The sequence below is a fragment of the Alternaria ethzedia genome, assembly GCF_023757985.1.
Source record: "Alternaria ethzedia strain BMP 0044 chromosome Unknown scaffold_44, whole genome shotgun sequence".
NCBI classification, from domain to species: Eukaryota; Fungi; Ascomycota; class Dothideomycetes; order Pleosporales; family Pleosporaceae; genus Alternaria; species Alternaria ethzedia.
Window position 1 is genome coordinate 78,555 of NW_026056237.1, and position 18,076 is coordinate 96,630.

The window sequence follows — 18,076 nt, forward strand, 5'->3', positions numbered from 1 at the left end:
TCACCAGACTATATCCAGCGTTCTGATCACAGTGCGCTGCTGTCCAAATGACTCGACTTGATGCCGACAATGCCTATGACGCGTTAACGCACCCATCACCAACGAAGACCTAGCCAACACCGACACTGACATTGCTATGCGAGGCCATGGTACCCATTCATACGACCGTAACGTACCGGCTTTCTCAGGCCGCCGTTGAAGGGCCCTTCCAAGGACATACAGCACATTGAAGCTAATGCTACGTTGTTGACATGACTGCCCGTGTATGTTGCTAGCCCACCTCTGCCACAAGCGTCACTGATCAGGCGAAGCAGTCACATAACATGATACGATACGGCTCGAAGGCCAATCAAGGGGTTTACAAGCGATATCTACTTTCAACAGATCTGAATTAGACTAGGACGCACGCGCTTCCCCAGCTACGCCAAAACAGCAACACAACAGTCTCGCTGCAACGCCAATACAACACAGCTCCACTCATCTGCCTGGTATTTCCGTAGATTCCCCGCCGACGTGACACGAGCATACGACAGACTGTCTTCTCAGTGCGACATCGAAGGGTGGCCTGACACCTTCTTCATCGCCCACTTGCCGGTATAGGCCCTGATCTTCTTACCATACAGGAAGACGGGTATGCCAAAAAGACCGAAGAGTGCCGTGAGTCCGGCGTACGTTCCGAACGTTCCGTCGTAGCCATCGGTCTCGATGAATCTGGCGACACCATAGCTGGTGCCGAAAGACACGAAGCCTCGAAGAGCCGTGATGACAACAAGAATAGGGCCAGCGCGTGCTGGATCTAAATGTAAATATGTAAAGTCAGTGTATGTCTCACATGCCGTCCATCCGGAAACACTTACAGGAGTCAAGAAGGTACGTGATTGCAGCGATGTTGGCGCCAACGAACGCGAAGTAATACGCTGCATTGGCGAAGACGAAGATGAACCAGTGGTAATCTCCTGGGTTTTCCGCTGCCAGGCCGTACAACGTGGCGGCAAGGCACCCACATAGCAGGGGAATCCAGAGCAGCAACAGGCGATTCTCAGGTTCGTGAACTCCACCATTGCGTCTTGCTCGCCACTTGATTATGACATCGCTGCCGTTACCAAGGAGTGGGAGTGCCACAAAGGCGACAACGATCTGCCCAGCGTTGACGTATGATACGGAACTGTCCGACCAGTTGTACGGAGGCGCGTGTACTATTGTGCCGTACGTTGTTCCAATGGCGATGTTGACGCCAATAGTAAGACCGTTTAGGCAGAAGGCCCAAAGCACATTGGGGAACAACATGACCTGGAAGGTGTTGACGAAGCCGTAGAAACCTTCCATCCATTCCGGTTTGTTGACGAAGATGCGCATATCTGACCAGACTGTGCGGGGAAGAAATTTTGTGTTATCCAGAGGCGGTCTTTCGGAGAGCTTAGCCGGCTGTGGTGCAGTCGCCCTACATCCTTCTAGCTCACCTCCCTCTTCGGCTGAGAATTGACCATAAGCGGTCAGAGGGCGATCGTACTTTGACTCGGGAACCCAGAAAATGGAAGCAATGAACGTGGCTGCGCAAAGACCGGCGCCTAGGTAATACCAGTTGGATGGGCCAACCGCTCCAGCGATTGGTGATGCGCAGATGATGTACACGGCTGACAGAACTGTCTGCGTAGCAGATTGCCACATCAGGAAAGTACTACGCTCGTGAACGAAGTGGATTTCCTACACCCTAATTAGAGAACGTTTCTCGCGCCTTTGTCTTGCTATCGTTACCTGGATCATCATGGGGACCAGTGCCTCGCTCTGACCTGCAGCAAACCCGAGGAGCATCCTAGCGCCAAGGTGCTCGTTGTAGTCTTTGGCATTTGCGGCCCAGACGGCTGATGCTATCAAGAGCAACAGCGACAGAAGGTAGACAGGGCGCCTTCCGATCGCAAGAGCGAGTGGCATGCAAACTAAGTTGCCTACCCCCATGAACATTGAAGGGTACGTCATCAGCGCGGTTATGTCGGCTGCACACCCGGTCAGCGCAGTCAGAGCATGTGAGGAGCTGAGATCACTGACCATATGTAGCTCCAGCTGCGGCATAGATAGGGATATACCAGGTAAGAAGACCTCCAAATCCGGACACGAGTGCGAGACCCAGACTGGAGAAGATCGAGACCAACACGATGAAGAGAATCTTGCGAAACTTCGATAGATTCAACGGGTCTAATGAGAAGACTCAGTACGTGAGGCGGCGAGCTACGTGCTACAGAGTACACAAACCTTGAGGATCAGCGCTAGGGGCTGGAATCAAGAAGATCTCGTCGAGGTCGGTGATGGTCACAGTTCCCATCGCCGCAGGCTCCTGGATGGGCTTCACGATGCCTGTCTCAGCATCTGAAACAACCTCATATCGTTCGACTTCGGTCTTCATGGTCTTCGGGGTTTTGATGTCGTCGAGCATCTTTGCGAAGTAAACGATGTTCTCGCGCTATAGCGAGATGAAGGTGAAGTCAACGGAAATATAAACCCGCTCGTCCAAAACGGAAGAGCACAAATGGCTGTTAAGTTCGATGAGAGTGTACTATGCGCGCAGAGAGGTGGTTATATCTAAATATGCGCTTCGGCTCCTCTTCTTCAACGTTCACCTATTGGTACGTGGCACTTCTTCTTGTCGTCTAGCCCGCGTCCAGACTCGTGCCACGGCCGACGATTTCGTTGGCGTTTCCAAGCCTTGGTCTGGAAATCAATGCCACATTCACATCCCGGCTGAGCAGAACTCCACTTCACGAGCATTACGCGGCAGTGTCGCACGAATGTCTATCTGGGGTTTCTGGCATGACTGTGGGGTAGGTAATCCGGGGTAGCGCGTGCGTCGGAGAGTGGGCTAGCTCGCGGAAGGAGGGCCATGTTCAACCAATCAGTATCGTGCAATTCGCAACCATTCTTGGCTTCAGCTCCTGCGCGGCGCAACTGCCGAGCTTCTTTACGAGTGTTTGCAGTTGTCTCAGGGAGCCTTTGCAATGTCACAAGCGGAGAACATACCCTGCAGACGATGCGCGGCAGTCCTATCGCTATGCCAATGCACGGTCGAAGTCACTACTATCATTTCATCGTACGGTTCTGCGTCCACGGACGCGAACTTTGCATGCGCAGAGTGTGTCACAGCAAGCATATTCACGAACAAACACCGAGTGACGTAACTTAGATGAAGTTGTGCGATATATTGGGCTCATTCAACGCTCTATACAATTGCAACAGGCAGAAAAGGCAGTATGATCTTGCTCGGCGTGTCTGCTCCGACGTGTATCCTGTGCTCGCCCTTGTTCTTCTCATGTTCCGGTCGCGGTTTCGAGAAGGCCGTGTACTCTGCAATACTAGGAAACTCACCGGAGACCTGAACGCTGATCGATTCTCCTTCGTCAAAATCGACACCCATGGACCAAATACCGATTTCTAGTTTCACGATCTCACCTGGTGTGATCTTCTCTTCCTTCTCGTGGGGGTGGAAGGGGAACTGCTCATGGATGCTTCGCGCCGGGTCGAATGCCCGGTGGCTGGCACGCAATACGCCAACGCTGCCGAGGTGCAGATTCAGGCTCGCGCGTTCCTTCTCTGGAATATCATCGATACTTTTGTAAGCTGAGGGTATCGCCGAGAACGGGAAGCAGAGATGCATAAGCAGCTTTCCGTCCTTATCTTTCTTGCGCAGGATGACAAAGACATTCATGTCGTCGTGTGAAGGAGCTGACATGTACAAAACGGCTTTGGGCAGGCCAATGAGCCGTGACTTTTGCGTGAACTTGTAGGTGAATTCGGCGATCGATTTCGAGTCTTGCGAGTCGTAGCTGACCATCTCGGTCTTGGATGGGGGTTGTTCGGTCAAGCCGGAGCCGGACAGGTAAAAGTCCTTGTATTGGGTCCCTGGAACAGGGAAATCGGAGAACTCGATGCCATCAATAGCTTCACGGTCGCCAAATTGGAGTGCTGACCATCGCACCCTAGCCATCTTCTCCCAGTCGTTGTCAATGCCCCGCAGATACTTATCGAAGTAGGTATGCAGTTCCTTATCCGCGTGAGGATCACAGTATAACTCGAACCATTCTTGGTGTGAGCTCCATCGAATCCACTTCTTGTCATGAGGTACTTCGAGCCATCCACGTACGGAGCCCATTGTATGGATGCTGGAAAAGTCGCTTCCGCTGATGAAGACAGGAACTTCGATCTTTGTCATATCAGGGCGCTTGTCGCTCCAATACGCGTTTGCGACAGGTGACCTCCGATGCATCTCAGCGAAGTCCTCGATGCCGCCGCCCGGATTGTTCGTCTTGATGATGAAGTGTGTGATGAGATCGAAATTTGACATGCTGAAGACGCCACCTCGACAGAATTGCTCGCGGTAGATATCACCAGACCCTTCCCAGGGTGCAATAGCGGCAAGGTGTGGAGGTCGTAGAGAGGCAACATGCCACTGGATGATGGCCAGCGCACTATTGCCGGCCATGCCTACTTTGCCATTACTCCATGGCATGTCTGCCACAGCTTCGATGACATCGTAGCAATCTTCTGCATCTTGAGAGCCCATGATCTGCCATGATTAGCTAAATAGTAGAGTTTGCAATACTGAGCATACTGGTATGGAACCGTCGCTGTTGCCCGTGCCGCGAGAATCTACCGAGATGATCGCATAACCACGTGGGCACCATACAACTGGATCAAGTCCCTCGAACTTCTCCAACCCGCTGAGCGCTTCATTCGGCACGCAGCAATTCCAAACGCAGATTGGAAGCATGTGTAGAGCGGAGTACTTCTTGCCGTAGCATGACCAGCTTATCACTGCTGGTAGCTTTTCGTCTTCGGGAACGTCGGCGGGCCGGTAAATGTCGACATAAAGGCGACATCCATCTCTGACCACGATCTCGACATCGTGATCAATTCGTATGTCAGATTCGAGAGGGCGGGCGTTGTACGGTTTCGCGCCTTTGCGAAGAACTTCGGTTTTACCGGGTGTGAAGCCTTGGTAGTTGTTCACACCCGGCTCAGGCTTTGAGATGGGCTTATAGGCCACTTGCATAGCGACTGGCATGTTTGACGTTGGCAATGGTGAAACGTGTGGACGAGAAAGAGGAGGAGAACAGTGAGCGCAATCGGTAAAGATACCAAGCTCCGTGACAGCTACTTGAACAACAAACACATCTACCCGGAACGCGACGCGTCGAGTGCACTTTGCGACGTCGTGCCGTCCACCTCGGCAAGCGTTCTAGCCCGAAGGGTTGTCCGTCCCCCACACGTCCCGAGTCCCACAAATCCTGCGGCATAGCTACATATCGCGGGGTATGGCGCCCACATGTGCCGAGACGGTCGGCAACGCTGCCCCGACATCCCCAAACGATGACTATTGTCCCGAGCACAACATCATACAAGCTTCTCTTCAACATCCAACATATAACATCAACTAAGTGCAGTCAAAGGCTATTCCACCACAGCTTCATTCCAATAAGTTTCGCCATCTCCTGCATTTGAGCATTTCTGATCTCGTCACTAACAATACGCATTCAAGCCCTCGTCTTAAGAAGATGGCGCCTCACGCCGAAGAGCCAAAGCCAGATAGCGGTGTTGATCTAATCTCGTACGACGGTACCGTATATGGCGATTGGCGCGACGATTTCCACAAGAACGGCACAGCAATCATTAAAGGCGCCATCTCACCCGAGCGCGCAGAGTACTACAAGCAAAAGCAGATTGAGTGGCTTCAATCCTTCGGTCGTGGCTTCGATCCCAACGATGAGTCAACATGGACACAAGAGCACCTTCCTGTGAGCTTCAAGGGCGGGATGTACTTTGCCTACTCTAGCACACACGAGAAATTCGTTTGGTAAGTTGTCAATGGAATGCGATGTTTGCAACATACTGATGCAGACTCAGGGAAGCTCGCACCGAGCCCAAGGTCATCGAAACCTTCTCCAAACTTTGGGGCACCGAGGAGCTCCTCTGCTCATTCGACGGCATGAACATCACACTGCCGCGCCAGAAAGATCTCAAGTGGAGCCCCTGGCCGCACTGCGATCAGTCGCCTCACCGCAAGGGCATGCAGTGTGTCCAAGGCCTGTTGAACTACCAACCCAACGGCTCTGATGATGGTGGTCTGATCTTGATGAAGGGTAGCAGCAAGCTGTATGATGAGTTCTTCCGCGAGAAGAGGGAACAGGACAACCATGAGGATAAGCCCCCGGAGGAGGAGGACTTCAAGGATCTTTTCATCTTCAAGGACGAGGATGTCCAGTGGTTCAAAGACCGCGGATGCACACTCGAGAAGGTGAACCTTGAAGCTGGTGATCTGGTACTGTGGTATGTTCTTACTATCTTTCCTCCCCTATTTGGTACCTGAGTTAATATCGCGCAGGGATTCTCGCACCATGCACTACGCCTGCTTTCCTCAAGGCAACCGCATCCGTCATGTCCAGTATGTCTGCATGACGCCCGCCAAGTTCGCGAAGAAAGAGGATCTCGAACTCAAAGCCGAGCTCTTCAAGACGTGGCAGGGTACGACACACTGGCCGCACTGCAATATCCGCAAACAGGGCCCGCCAGAGAGAGATGGCAAGCCTGATCCGCAGAATAGAACGGAACCACTAGAGAAGCCGATTGTTACGGATAGGATTCTGCAACTAGCTGCGGTAAAGGCTTACTAAGAGCTGAAGCGGCCCATATATGACGAAGAAATACGCGGGTTCTCAGGACTTCAAGGTCGTCTTTCGCGGCAGTAGAGTGAATTGTGGTGCATGCTTTCGTACGCTCTTATTTCAGCTATTTCCAGTCTGGGCTTTGCCTTCTGTACCATGATACTCTTCCGACAATGGATACAAGCCAATGCTCTTGCCTATGTACGTCAGAGGTCCTCAACCGCAAGAAGGTCGTGGTTGTTATTCTTGGACCATATGATAGCACCGGAAAGATCGTGGAGGCAGCGATATCTTTAACATATACTTCTCTTCTCTCTAGTCAACGTCTCATGACTCTAAATACAGATAACGAAAATGTTTTACAGCTAGTGAACTAAGACAAAGGAATGCGCTGTATCATCCAATCGGTGTGGTGCCACTGGGAACTGAGAATCGAAGCGTGCTGTCTTTACTTCTCAGCCTTCTCACCTCGAAGGCATCTTGTCCAATTCTTGTTCTTTGATATTTCTTTGGCCTTGTCTAACTGCTGTGCACGAGACCACTTCGACTCACCTGGCTGCTTCAAATTTGGTTTTCGACCATTGGAGAAGAATTTCGTAGCACGGGCAGCTGCTCCGACCGTTCTGGAAATTGCCTTAGCCACGGATATAACAGCATCGACAGCCGACCTGAACAGGTTGGCAATGGCGTTGATAAAGTTTCGTTTTTCAGTAGATGGGCTTTCTTGCGGTGAAGTGGAGTTGATGTTGGTGAAGTTGATGTTGGTGGAGTTGATGTTGGTGGAGTTGATGTTGGTGGAGTTGATGTCGGTGGAGTTGATGTCGGTGGTGCCGTCTCTTTTCTCCATAGATCGCTTTGCATTCTCAGCAGCCGCGTCGCCAACCTCCAGAAATCCTTTCGCAAAGTCTTCTTGAACGATATCGCTCTCATCGTCAGGCAATGCGTTGTCCAGCCAATCGTCGTCGATATCAGAACCAGGCCATACTTCAAGCATATCCCCGTTGATGCTGTCCAGCAAGTCCAATGAGAAGCCGCCGTCAGCCATCTCAAGCATGGCCTCCGTACCAATGGCAGCGGCAGTAAGAGGAAGACATACAGCCATACGGCGAAACTTCTTCTGGTTTCTTTCAGATCGTCTCTGTTTGTCTTTTTCGTCCCACTCCGTGTTCTTTTCTTCTTTCTTTTTCTCCAGGCGCTCTTTGATCATGTCCTTGAACTTCTCAAACTTCTCCTTGATCTTCTCCTTGATCTTGTCTTTGTAGGTTTTCTTCTTGTCCTCCTCACTCACATCTTTGTCTCTGATACATACTGTCTTCGTGGGATCCGACTTCATGAGCGGTGGGCACTTGATGCATTTGGTCGGGTCGGACGGGTCTCGAATCCTGTTCTTCTTGCATCGAGCCTTTCTTTCACAGCTCTCTCCATCTCCCGCTTGTCTGTCAACTAAGGGAAATCGAGCTTCGCGGCCGAGCACGGATTCTGGCTGTGAGATATCGAGATCGGATGCCGTACCCCTGTGGACACGTTGCGAAGGTAAAGTGGTTTCGCTGGGGGTATACGCGGCGATCAAATGATTCGTTAAGAGGAACAGTGCTTTGATGGTCTTTGCAACATGCATGATGAGGGATTGGCAAGAAGCTAGCAGTAGTGTAAAGGTAGATTTTGATGTGAACTGAGAAGGACTCACGTCGATGGCTTTCTTATCAATGTACCTAGGTAAGCTGCCAACATTTCTGATTCGGTGACTGCTTGCGCAGGGCTAATCTAATTTGAGTGACGAAACAGTTAAGATACGTGGCGTATCCTACAATTGATCATATGAGAGGTATGGGACTGCATCGGACGGCTCAATTCTTCGCACGCGATACGTTGCCTCAACCGTTGGCGAGGCCACTCTACTCTCTACTCAGACATCCTGCCACATGATGCACACTGCCACGAAAGCGACGCTGGGGCGGGTGAGCCCAACACAACGAACACTGCCTTCACGAGGCACGGATTCTGCCCTGTGTAAGAACCTGTGGGGTGGAAGCTGCCTATAGCCCCCAACCCACGTAACCTGACCGGGACCTCTATGGCCCCGCTGTGCAACCAAACTTCTCGGCCTGCTTCAGGCCCCATCTTACATACATATTTTCGAAACCAAAAGGTGCAGTCTGACACCTGGGCAGTCTCGGAATTTCGAACTTGCTATATCGAGCGCCATATGCTTACCTACGTACAGTCGATCAAGGAGGACTTCTTTGCTTGTTTGGTTGCCGATGCGAAAGACATTAGATTCACCGTCTAATCACGGTGGGGAAGTCTTGCTAGACTAAATACATGAACAAGGAGCTCTCGGTCACTAAGAGTTCATCAGCGTATAGTTTGATATGGAGCGTTACATTGAAGCGAAAGATCATTACACGAAGCAAAGCGTCTAATCATATCGCTACATTTGCGGCTATAACCATCTGGCGTTTAGACTTCATGATCAAGCTTGCGGAAATCATATCGCGCAGAAACTGATACATGTGGATTGCCAGCTGAACTAAACAAACACCCTTCAAACTCAATCTAAGCAAACAATCGCGATTTCATTCACTTCAGCTCCGGAGCTTCCATGCCATCGACCGACCACAAGTCCCAGACTTCATAACTTCCATAGTTCCCCACGAGGCAGCCATCGTCGCCATACGCCAAGATATCCGAGGGCTTGCAGTCGTCGCCATTGAAGAGGACGACAACGGAGCCAAAATCTTTGTCACCTTCACCTCCGGCTTGTTCAGTTTCATTGTGTTCGATAATGATGGCTGCAGCTACCCCAGCGTTGTCGCGGTTGCAGCCAGTGCTGGCATCGACATCTCGCCAGCCAAGGTTGGCACCGCGGCAGCCCGCAGATTGACTATACGCCAACGCCAAAAGTCAGTAGTTGTCACACATATGGATTATGGAAGGCGATGACTTGCTAGTGATGGAGGCGATAAGCGTTGGCTATGCAGACCAAGTGCTGGAGGAGGAAGAATGCCTTCATGTTCATAGAGACTGTGTATGTGAAAGAGGTGTAAGAGTCGTCTTTGATTGCAACGATCTTTACAGTGAGGATGAGCGGTGGATTGCGTTTGATGCCTGCTCAGGAGTAGATCTGGGCTGTGAAGATTCTTGAAGGATCTCAAGGTACGTTTGTAGCCCCAGGACAAAAGGCATGGGTAACATCGCGTGGCTCGTAGCGCTCATGTGGTTAAATTTGGCAAGTAGTTGGACATGGCATCTATTTGAGAGCATCCCTGTAACTCCTCAGTATGCAAGTAATGTGGGGTTTGGATCGGAAATGAGTATCCGAAGATACCGCACCGCCTTCAGCTCAAGCATTTGGCCCGTGGGGGCACTTTTCATAACCGGGGGCTGGCCCCGTGGCTCTCCCGCAGCGGCACGGCCGCCGTCTTACTCTTGCGTCAGAGTGTTTCGAAACTTCACGTCTTGGCTTCTTACGAGATCTCCATACATGCATTGGAAACATTCTACGCAGATAGCCTGTGCCGCATTTATATCAGCAATTACAAATCTTGACCCCGGGAGGTACTACGTATAGTCCTAGGATCGTGGAATGACTCCGTGCCACTCTATCGCCCCCATTCTGTGCTTTTGTCGGGGATCCTGGAAGCCTATGCCTCAGCTTCTTATGACATCTTCATGCATGCAGTGGGAAGTTTCGTATCATCATCCGAAACGTAAGGCTGACCTCTTCTTGGTCTTACTGAAGACCGAGTGTCGGCGGCTCCTCATATATGCTGACCAATTTTGGCCTTTATTCAATACTGAGCAATCGCCTTTCGACGACAGTGCCTCATAATGCATCCGATACATTCGGAACAGGACGTTTGAGCGTCTGCAGAATCCATGCTGCCAATTTGGTCGATGAGACAAGCGTATACCAATACGGCCCCAGGGTGTTGTGCTACCTAGCATATCTCTTATTCGCCAGAATGGAGAAGCGGAATCGAAAGCGGGAATTGGCCAACTACTTGACCGCTCCGAAGTTCAATGACAGGAACAAGTAACCAAATCAATAGCTGGTTTGAAATCAATGACTAGGTACAGTGTAACTACCATGTAATTTGCAAACGCGTAGGAAAAGAAAAATGCCTACTCTTCCACAGCACCCAGCTCTACCACTAACCTCATGAAGGGCTTGAACTCCTCTGGCATCCAGCTGTGTAGGTCTTCGACATAATGTCGCGGGACTTTTGCCCCATGCTCTGCAAGGTATCGGATCATGTCATCAGATTTATCGTACATAGCCGTCGCTAGTGCTCGTAATGGGGCGGCTCGATGCTCACGGATGTCCGTGTTCCAGTCAGTGACATCTTCGTTGACATCTGCACCCGCTTCTAGCAACATCTTCACAGTTTCCATGTCGTGCTTCTTGACTGCTAGCTGCAGCGTCCCCGAGTCCTTGAACCAGTCGATTCCGAATCTGTCCAACAGGACTCGAATTGACGCAGCCTTCGGCCATGGCTTTTCAAAGGGTGCAAAAAACATTCCTCGGAACCTGCTCACACTTCCTCCATGGTCTATCCACCAGCGAGTGGCGTCAGGTCCCATGCGAACCATACCACACCAGGTTGAATTATGCGTAGTTGAATTGTAGTTTAACTGCTGTGGGTCTGTGCGCCATTGGCAAAAGTCCAGGTCGAACAAGATATCGAGCCATTCCACACCGTTTTTCCCATACCAGCCGCAAAAGGTGTAGGAGTCGAAGTAGTTGGGCGAAAAGCCGATCTCGAAGCAGAAACGGAGTAGCTGGGTGTCGCGTATTTCTGATGAGATTTTCATGAGAGGACGGGAATAGTATATTGGGTCTATGCCAGAAGATTCAAGAAGTTCTCTGATGGCAGGAATGTCGCCTTGAAATGCACTCAGGAAGATCGAAAGGATGATGGTTGTATCTACGAACTCGTGTAAGCAGTGAGACCCACAGCCGGTCATTCTGCATTTTGATCACACTTACCATCGTCTGTGGGCGGCTCATAGTTCTCGCTGAGCAGTAGATCTCGTACTTCTCTCTCGAAGCCCCTCAGATTCCATGCCTTTTTGTCGGCAGACTCTACCGTAGATTTGGGAAGCTTGTAGTAGGCCACAATGTGCCGCAAACATTCTTCCAACGTTCTCTCGCCACTCAATCTCGCATCGCGCGCTTCGCCAAAGCTGGAGAGAGTCGTTGACATTGCGATCGTTATCAGCGATAAGGCTCACTATGATGCCTAGGTATGTGAGAAACGCAAACCTTGGAAGTGAAACAAATTCAAGGCTGGTCGGATCCAGAAGGTGGGAAAGAGGGCGGGAAAGAGAGCGACGAAGATCTGTGTACTTTGAGCGCAGACGTGTACTCCGGGCTTCTACAGTTGATGATTTTGAGAGGTGTGCGGGCGGATATTAACCTGAGGGTGGCACAGTGACGCTAGTGGATTCATAGCTAGCGGTGTACACCTACAAGCGCTTATTTGACATCGGCTTGATGTTGCCTAACATGCCAAGGGTGGCGCATTCCAACCTTGGAGGTACCTAATTAGCCCAGGCGGACTCAGGGCATTGACGTTCTATCTATGTTACTACCCGATGCACGGAGAAGGCGTCGCGCGCGCAAGGATTTAGGGAGACAGAAGACCTCGGGAGGGCTGTTTCAACCCCGAATCCCGATATTTCAAGAATTATGTGTGTGACGCCTCAAGGTCGCGTCTCTTGGTGAGCATTGGGGGCTGTAGGGCTTTGCGATACCTCCCTAGGTAGGTAGGATGTGTTGAATCTTCTTGAGATGTGGCCATGTGCCACGGGACACATGCCTGCCTTTGTTTCAACGCGCGATTGCAAGGCAGATAGTCAAACTGGAGTTCCTGTACTATCAAGATACCGTGGCCAAAGATATCGACACAAGTCTCGCTGAAATCCTTGCTGAGAACTAGGTATATCTTCTCTCAACTCCTATCAGCATTGGGTAAACGTACACTGAATCAACACTTGTCGCCTGGACTGCGTCAATCCTTACGTTACTGCGTATATTTTCATCCTGCCATCGCTACCACGACATGAAGACCACATGGCTCACTATCCTGTGCTGGACTTACATCCGGCTGTCCACATCTTTCCCTGTCGATGACAGGCCCGCATTTACACCATGGGATCTGGCGAAAAGAGAGATCGAAGCAGCTATCTTCTCCAATCCTCTGGGACCCCAATTTGGAGTACCTGATGAGACGTGTCGTGGCACGCTGGAGGGCCCCAACACCGGTAGTTGCTGGAAGATGGCAGATGTCACAGTTGATGTGAGTAGTTTTACCCTCTGAATCTTTTTAATCCAATGACTAAGCTACCTAGAAATTCATCGCAAACCGAAAGCCCGAGGCCAACGAATGCGAGGTGCCCTGCCTTTTCTACACCTCGAAACTCACGGGAGCGGCAGAAAGGCTGGCCAATTTTGTTCTGAAGGAGGTACTTTTGACGGGGGCTGCGGAAGGACCGCGCAAGTACCAAACTATCTGGGTACGTCTCGCTAGGTAGAGTACAACCACGCGAGAATGCTAACTACTCACAGGAGCTACATCCGCCAAAGTTCTATCCAAACAAGAATGACCTGGACAAGACTCCCGAGGCCAAGTGCATCTACCAGGACCAGAGGGATCAGGACTACGACGCGAACTTCGATGGTTGCCAACGGCTATACTTCAAGTCAATGTCGAAGGCCATGGCAATGGAGTGCAAAGGCGAGGTCTTCTTGATGACCAATTCAGATCTGAGCGGTACTCGCCCCGAAGGAAAAAAAGAAAAAGTTCCAGTGGATGGAATTTGGTGGCAGGTTGAATTTCCGACACTGATCGATGATGCTCGACCCGCAGACAAGAAAATCACAAAAGTCAGTCCAGAGCCACGCCGTAGGTACCAATTCATGGATGTTTAGGTTAACAGTCCCTCTAGATCAGTTATCTTCAAGTACCTTTTAAAGACCTTGGAACGCTAACTGCAGAAGAGAGAAGCAAGCCCCCCGAGATTGAGGCGAGGGGGGAGTATTGGCCTAATGGAGTTGGCAACGAGCATTTGCAAAGCTTTCGCAACGAACAAAGTCCGCAATCGACGCCGAGCCCGCAATCAACCCCCACTCCCACCCCCGAGGCAGCCAATCCGGTTGAGACCCCTTCCAGCGGTCTTGTCAGGAGGGCAGATCGGACAGATGAAGAAGTCCTTGAACCTGATGACGAAGGTTATCCTTATCATTACTCCATCGATGAGATCTATGACTGGTACAAGGCAGCAGCGTGGTAGAGGCTGGGAAAGGAAGACAGGCAAGAAGATCGAAATTGGTTTGGTGGAAGGCCGCGACACTACAACGATTTTGCTGAGTCTCTTATTCCTCGAGTGGTATCTGGCGATGTAACTAGACTTTCCATATCTTTTTATCAGCTGGCGTTTATTGGTACGTGAATAGATTCGATGTCTGCAATTCGCTCAAAAAGCCATGTTAAACCCGGCTCAGCCTATCACATTGCACGTTGGCGTGCACCGCCACAAACGCCACGTCTGCATCTATAATTGACAACCGGCTGAGTGGACGACGCGAGCATCTACGTGTCAAGTCCACCGCGTATAGCGGGCATAGTCGCTGGGTGACCGAAACAAGTCTCCAGTATTTGCCCGACGTACGACGGGTCGGGGCGATATGGCTGACATTGCGGGGTGAGCGGAGGCTTAGCTTGGGAAGTAGATATGTTGCACCAGCTATAAGTAGGAACGCCAGCACTATCGACACCAACCTTGCAATCTTTACTTCCTCTTGTTCGACATATACCAAGCTTTCCAGCAAATCTTGAATCCTTGGATCTCCACTCACAATGCCAAACGTCCGAATCGGCCCGACACATGAAGGCCGTGCTCGAGGACGCATGTTCTGGTCGCCTGCAGAAGAAGGGTCATGCGTGCGAAAAATGGAAACAGTTCGTCGGAAGGGCATCGTTGAAGGACCTAACGGATACCCGGTGGTTGCAATCTCGAGACGAGCGGAGGAGAACAACCTGATTTACCCAAATCCGGACATCTCGAGCACACGCTCTTTCCGGCTTAACCAACGTCTGACAATACCAATTTCGGCAAAAGGTCAAAATCTGGATGAGCCAAAACGTAGTACTGGAGACCTGAACCTTGAGCGCACAGTCACGTCGACACAAGCCGCGCGGAGCGATGATGTTGGGAGGAACGCCGCTCCAAAAAGAGCCTCGAAGAAGTCGTATGAACATTCCAGAGTTCTCCAGTCTCCTCAGCCGGATCTCGAGGTGGCAGGCGTGAAAGAATGTACTAGCCGACCCGAGATATCTTCGCCAGATACCACAGCAGATACCACAGCGCGCAACTCTTTCATCGGCGATGTATGGTTGTCGTTCGACCATATGATAAAGCACGTCGCGGCAGTATCTGAGGGGAAAACGACGCCTAAAAAGACTGTTGTGAGGCGTCCGTTGTCCCGGTTCTGGGTTGATGCAAAAGGTGTGATGGCTGTAGCTATTGCGTCGATGTAGAAAATCGGAGTTGCTGCTTAATGATGAAGTGTCTTGTTCACACGCTGGACTCTTGGTGAGCTTGAATCCAAGCAATGGCGTTACACACACGGTCTAGTGCTATTGGTCGCCTGTTGGTATCCTTTAGGTCTTCCCTATAGGATTCGAGTAACTGGTGGGACGCTGAAAGCTCCTCGTTACGCAGCGCCAGAACTGTACGTATAAATATCCAAAGTGATTCTTGTTCGGCTTCGAGACTGATTGCATAGTTCAGTATATCGCTTACCAGCTCCCGCTGTAGCGATGTAGCTACGATAGGCATCAGATACAGCAGGAACGACCAACCAGAGATATCGCTTGGGTGTTTGCAGCACCAATCCTTGACGCTGTGGGCGGCATGGTGAACCATCTCGCTGCTATCAAGCTTAGATACCAGCCTACGAGCATACTGCCAAGCGTGGTAGTTCTTCGGATGCTGCTCTCCAGACTTGTAAATAGCGGCGAATTCGCTTTCCCAAAACGTTGCTATTTGTTCTTGCGATGCATCTCCCAGTTCTACGAGTCTCAAAGAGTCCACGATGCTGGAGCGGTGGTACCACAGGGTCGGCGACTTGGACTGACGATGAAGTGGAGAGGTAAGTATGCTGTTCAGAAAGCACAGCTCTTGTCGTAATGCCCTATGGTATGGAGTGCCAACATGAAGACCATGAGTTTCTTTTAGCTGGAACAAGGTGCGTTTTCGATAATTTGCTGCAGTGAGATGCTCTGGGTCGAATAGAAGCATGACCTTTGTCGCTTGCAATGTCTGTGCAGCCGTGATAGGATCACGTGCCTTGCTATGCACGAAGAAATGTTGGCGGGCTTCCAGGTAGGCTAACGCAAGTATCTTCTTCGGCACTCCCAGACTCATTCCGTCTTGCATGGTGATGCCATCCGGTGGCTGTATAGCAGGAGGTAGAATCTCGATCTCGATAACTTCGTCTGCATGCTCCTGGAAGTACTCGCTCAACGAAGCAAAAGCCAGCCTCTGGAATTCCTCTTGCTGCCCGCATTTGGTCGTCATGGCGGAAGATCTGATTTCGTGGGTTCAAAGTGAAAGCTGCCCAGCTGTCGCAGAAGGAGGACCCTTGCGCACGACCCCACCGCGTTAGCTTGCAGCTCCCAAAACCACCTGGGCGCCATTATGACATAACCCTTGACTTCAACACGATGCAGTGAGAACACGCTGTACCGTGATACTGGTCCCCATCCCTCAACATGCCGTCTCTCCTCCTGGTTGTCTTCACCCTGCAGCTGTTGCTCCACATCATCAACACCGTGGGCGCATCCACAGTCAACGACCTGGTAAGCCCCGCATCCGAAAACAAACACGCAGGAACCTGGGACTGACACATGGCAGCTATGGATTCTGTACAATAAGCTGCCGACGCCAACATCTGGGTCTGCGCAGAGATGCCAGGCCCTTAAGAAGGACATTGTGCGCTTGAAGCGCGAGCTGGGCAACACGTCGCCTCAAGACAACTTCTCCAAATGGGCCAAGCTCGACAGGCAGCACAACAAGGCTATGGCTGAGTTCCAGAAGCTAGGTAAGCGCTCCTGCGCGGAGACGCTCCCACCGGACACGTCAAGTGCACTTGCTAACGCTCTTCTCTCCAGATGGTTCCCTGCGCTCGCACCAGTCCACCTTCACTTCCGCCGTCTCGACCCTGCGCTGGCTTGGCACCCAAGGCCTTCGATTTGTTCTACAGTTCTGGTTCTCCAAGTCGCCTATGTTCTGGGTACCTGCTGGGTGGGTGCCATACTACGTCGAATGGGTGCTGAGTTTCCCGCGCGCACCTCTGGGAAGCGTGAGCATAAACATATGGGGTATCGCGTGCGCAAGTATGATCGCGCTGGCAGCAGAGGCAGTAGCTGCGGTTTGGGTACTGGTCATGCGCAAACCAACACCTGTGGCGGCAGAGAAGCAGCGCGAGAAGCACGAGGCTATGGCCTTCAGCGCAGACCAGAAGCCTGCAGAGAAGAAAGAATTGTGAGCGCGCTACGTGTCCGATTCCGCGTGTATATTTCATACAACTTCAAATCAAGTAAAAATTCAATGTCTCCCAACAAAAGACGCAAAGTCGTCGTGGCTTTCGCTCAGACACTGCAACACGAGTGGGATGATCTTGGCAGATCCTTTGGCTTCTTCTAGGCTACAAATTGAACTCGTGATCGTGGAGAGTAGCGTATCACCGAGTCTTCGAAAGAGCCATCTACTAATCTAGATTCCTTGACTAACATCCTAAAAAGAACGACGCGGTGCACGGCAGCTGGCATGAAACTGCATCGTCCAACCGCATGCGTATAATCTCGTTGGAAGCGAAGGGTTTTGTTTGGTGTGGAATGGAAGCTTGAGAGGGAGAAAAGTGAAAATTCCGCGCTAACAGCTCGCGGCCCGACAGTGCCCCCGAAGAGCGCTTACCATATTTGGACTATCGCGTCTCATTGGCACGTATAGACAATGTGAAGAGCTCCATGAACTTAAGGAACGAGAAATTCTGCGTCTGAAAGTCAAAGGTTGCTAGCTAGAAGTTCAACGGAATATTTGTCTATAGCTAGTTCTCCCACTCGCTCCCTCGGATTATGTCACGTGCGTTTAGACCGTGCCCGAGGTCCAGGGCTGACCGGCTTGAAAATATCGCAGTGTACATCTGCCGTGTCTCGCGTGTCGTCGATCGTGCCTTACATGAACATGATCGACTATTCTGGCCGTTGATCACCACCATTCAATAGCATACATCCTGGTTTAGCTCTGTCAGCTACAGTGTAGTCGCTTGGAATGCAACACGGGACGGAGATGGGTGTCACCTCGTGTCGTGTGCTGCTTGCCTAACCGCACCAGGTAGAAAGTCTGCCGAAAACGAA

General features: G+C 51.2%; 7 protein-coding genes across 7 annotated transcripts; 3 read left to right on the top strand and 4 right to left on the bottom strand.

Moving 5' to 3' along the window:
* Positions 1-542: 542 nt before the first annotated feature.
* J4E87_010189 (uncharacterized protein) lies at positions 543-2,431 on the bottom strand (the record flags this gene model as incomplete). The annotated part of the gene is made up of 5 exons (XM_049381763.1): positions 543-796; positions 858-1,704; positions 1,756-1,994; positions 2,047-2,193; positions 2,251-2,431. 5 exons carry the CDS (start codon positions 2,429-2,431, stop codon positions 543-545), a joined length of 1,668 nt encoding a protein of 555 aa, XP_049228470.1.
* A 780-nt stretch (positions 2,432-3,211) lies between these two features.
* J4E87_010190 (uncharacterized protein) lies at positions 3,212-5,053 on the bottom strand (the record flags this gene model as incomplete). Its single annotated transcript, XM_049381764.1, has 2 exons — positions 3,212-4,555; positions 4,601-5,053. The coding sequence occupies 2 exons, from the start codon at positions 5,051-5,053 to the stop codon at positions 3,212-3,214; spliced, it is 1,797 nt and encodes a 598-aa protein (XP_049228471.1).
* A 490-nt stretch (positions 5,054-5,543) lies between these two features.
* On the top strand, positions 5,544-6,659 carry J4E87_010191 (uncharacterized protein; the record flags this gene model as incomplete). Its single annotated transcript, XM_049381765.1, has 3 exons — positions 5,544-5,842; positions 5,893-6,315; positions 6,371-6,659. The coding sequence occupies 3 exons, from the start codon at positions 5,544-5,546 to the stop codon at positions 6,657-6,659; spliced, it is 1,011 nt and encodes a 336-aa protein (XP_049228472.1).
* A 439-nt stretch (positions 6,660-7,098) lies between these two features.
* On the bottom strand, positions 7,099-8,268 carry J4E87_010192 (uncharacterized protein; the record flags this gene model as incomplete). Its single annotated transcript, XM_049381766.1, has 1 exon — positions 7,099-8,268. One exon carries the CDS (start codon positions 8,266-8,268, stop codon positions 7,099-7,101), a length of 1,170 nt encoding a protein of 389 aa, XP_049228473.1.
* A 2,507-nt stretch (positions 8,269-10,775) lies between these two features.
* Positions 10,776-11,857, bottom strand: J4E87_010193 (uncharacterized protein; the record flags this gene model as incomplete). Its single annotated transcript, XM_049381767.1, has 2 exons — positions 10,776-11,578; positions 11,641-11,857. 2 exons carry the CDS (start codon positions 11,855-11,857, stop codon positions 10,776-10,778), a joined length of 1,020 nt encoding a protein of 339 aa, XP_049228474.1.
* An 858-nt stretch (positions 11,858-12,715) lies between these two features.
* Positions 12,716-13,946, top strand: J4E87_010194 (uncharacterized protein; the record flags this gene model as incomplete). Its single annotated transcript, XM_049381768.1, has 4 exons — positions 12,716-12,952; positions 13,005-13,169; positions 13,222-13,558; positions 13,651-13,946. 4 exons carry the CDS (start codon positions 12,716-12,718, stop codon positions 13,944-13,946), a joined length of 1,035 nt encoding a protein of 344 aa, XP_049228475.1.
* Positions 13,947-16,429: 2,483 nt separating this feature from the next.
* GET1 (GET complex subunit get1) lies at positions 16,430-17,205 on the top strand (the record flags this gene model as incomplete). Its single annotated transcript, XM_049381769.1, has 3 exons — positions 16,430-16,516; positions 16,572-16,758; positions 16,829-17,205. 3 exons carry the CDS (start codon positions 16,430-16,432, stop codon positions 17,203-17,205), a joined length of 651 nt encoding a protein of 216 aa, XP_049228476.1.
* Positions 17,206-18,076: the final 871 nt, after the last annotated feature.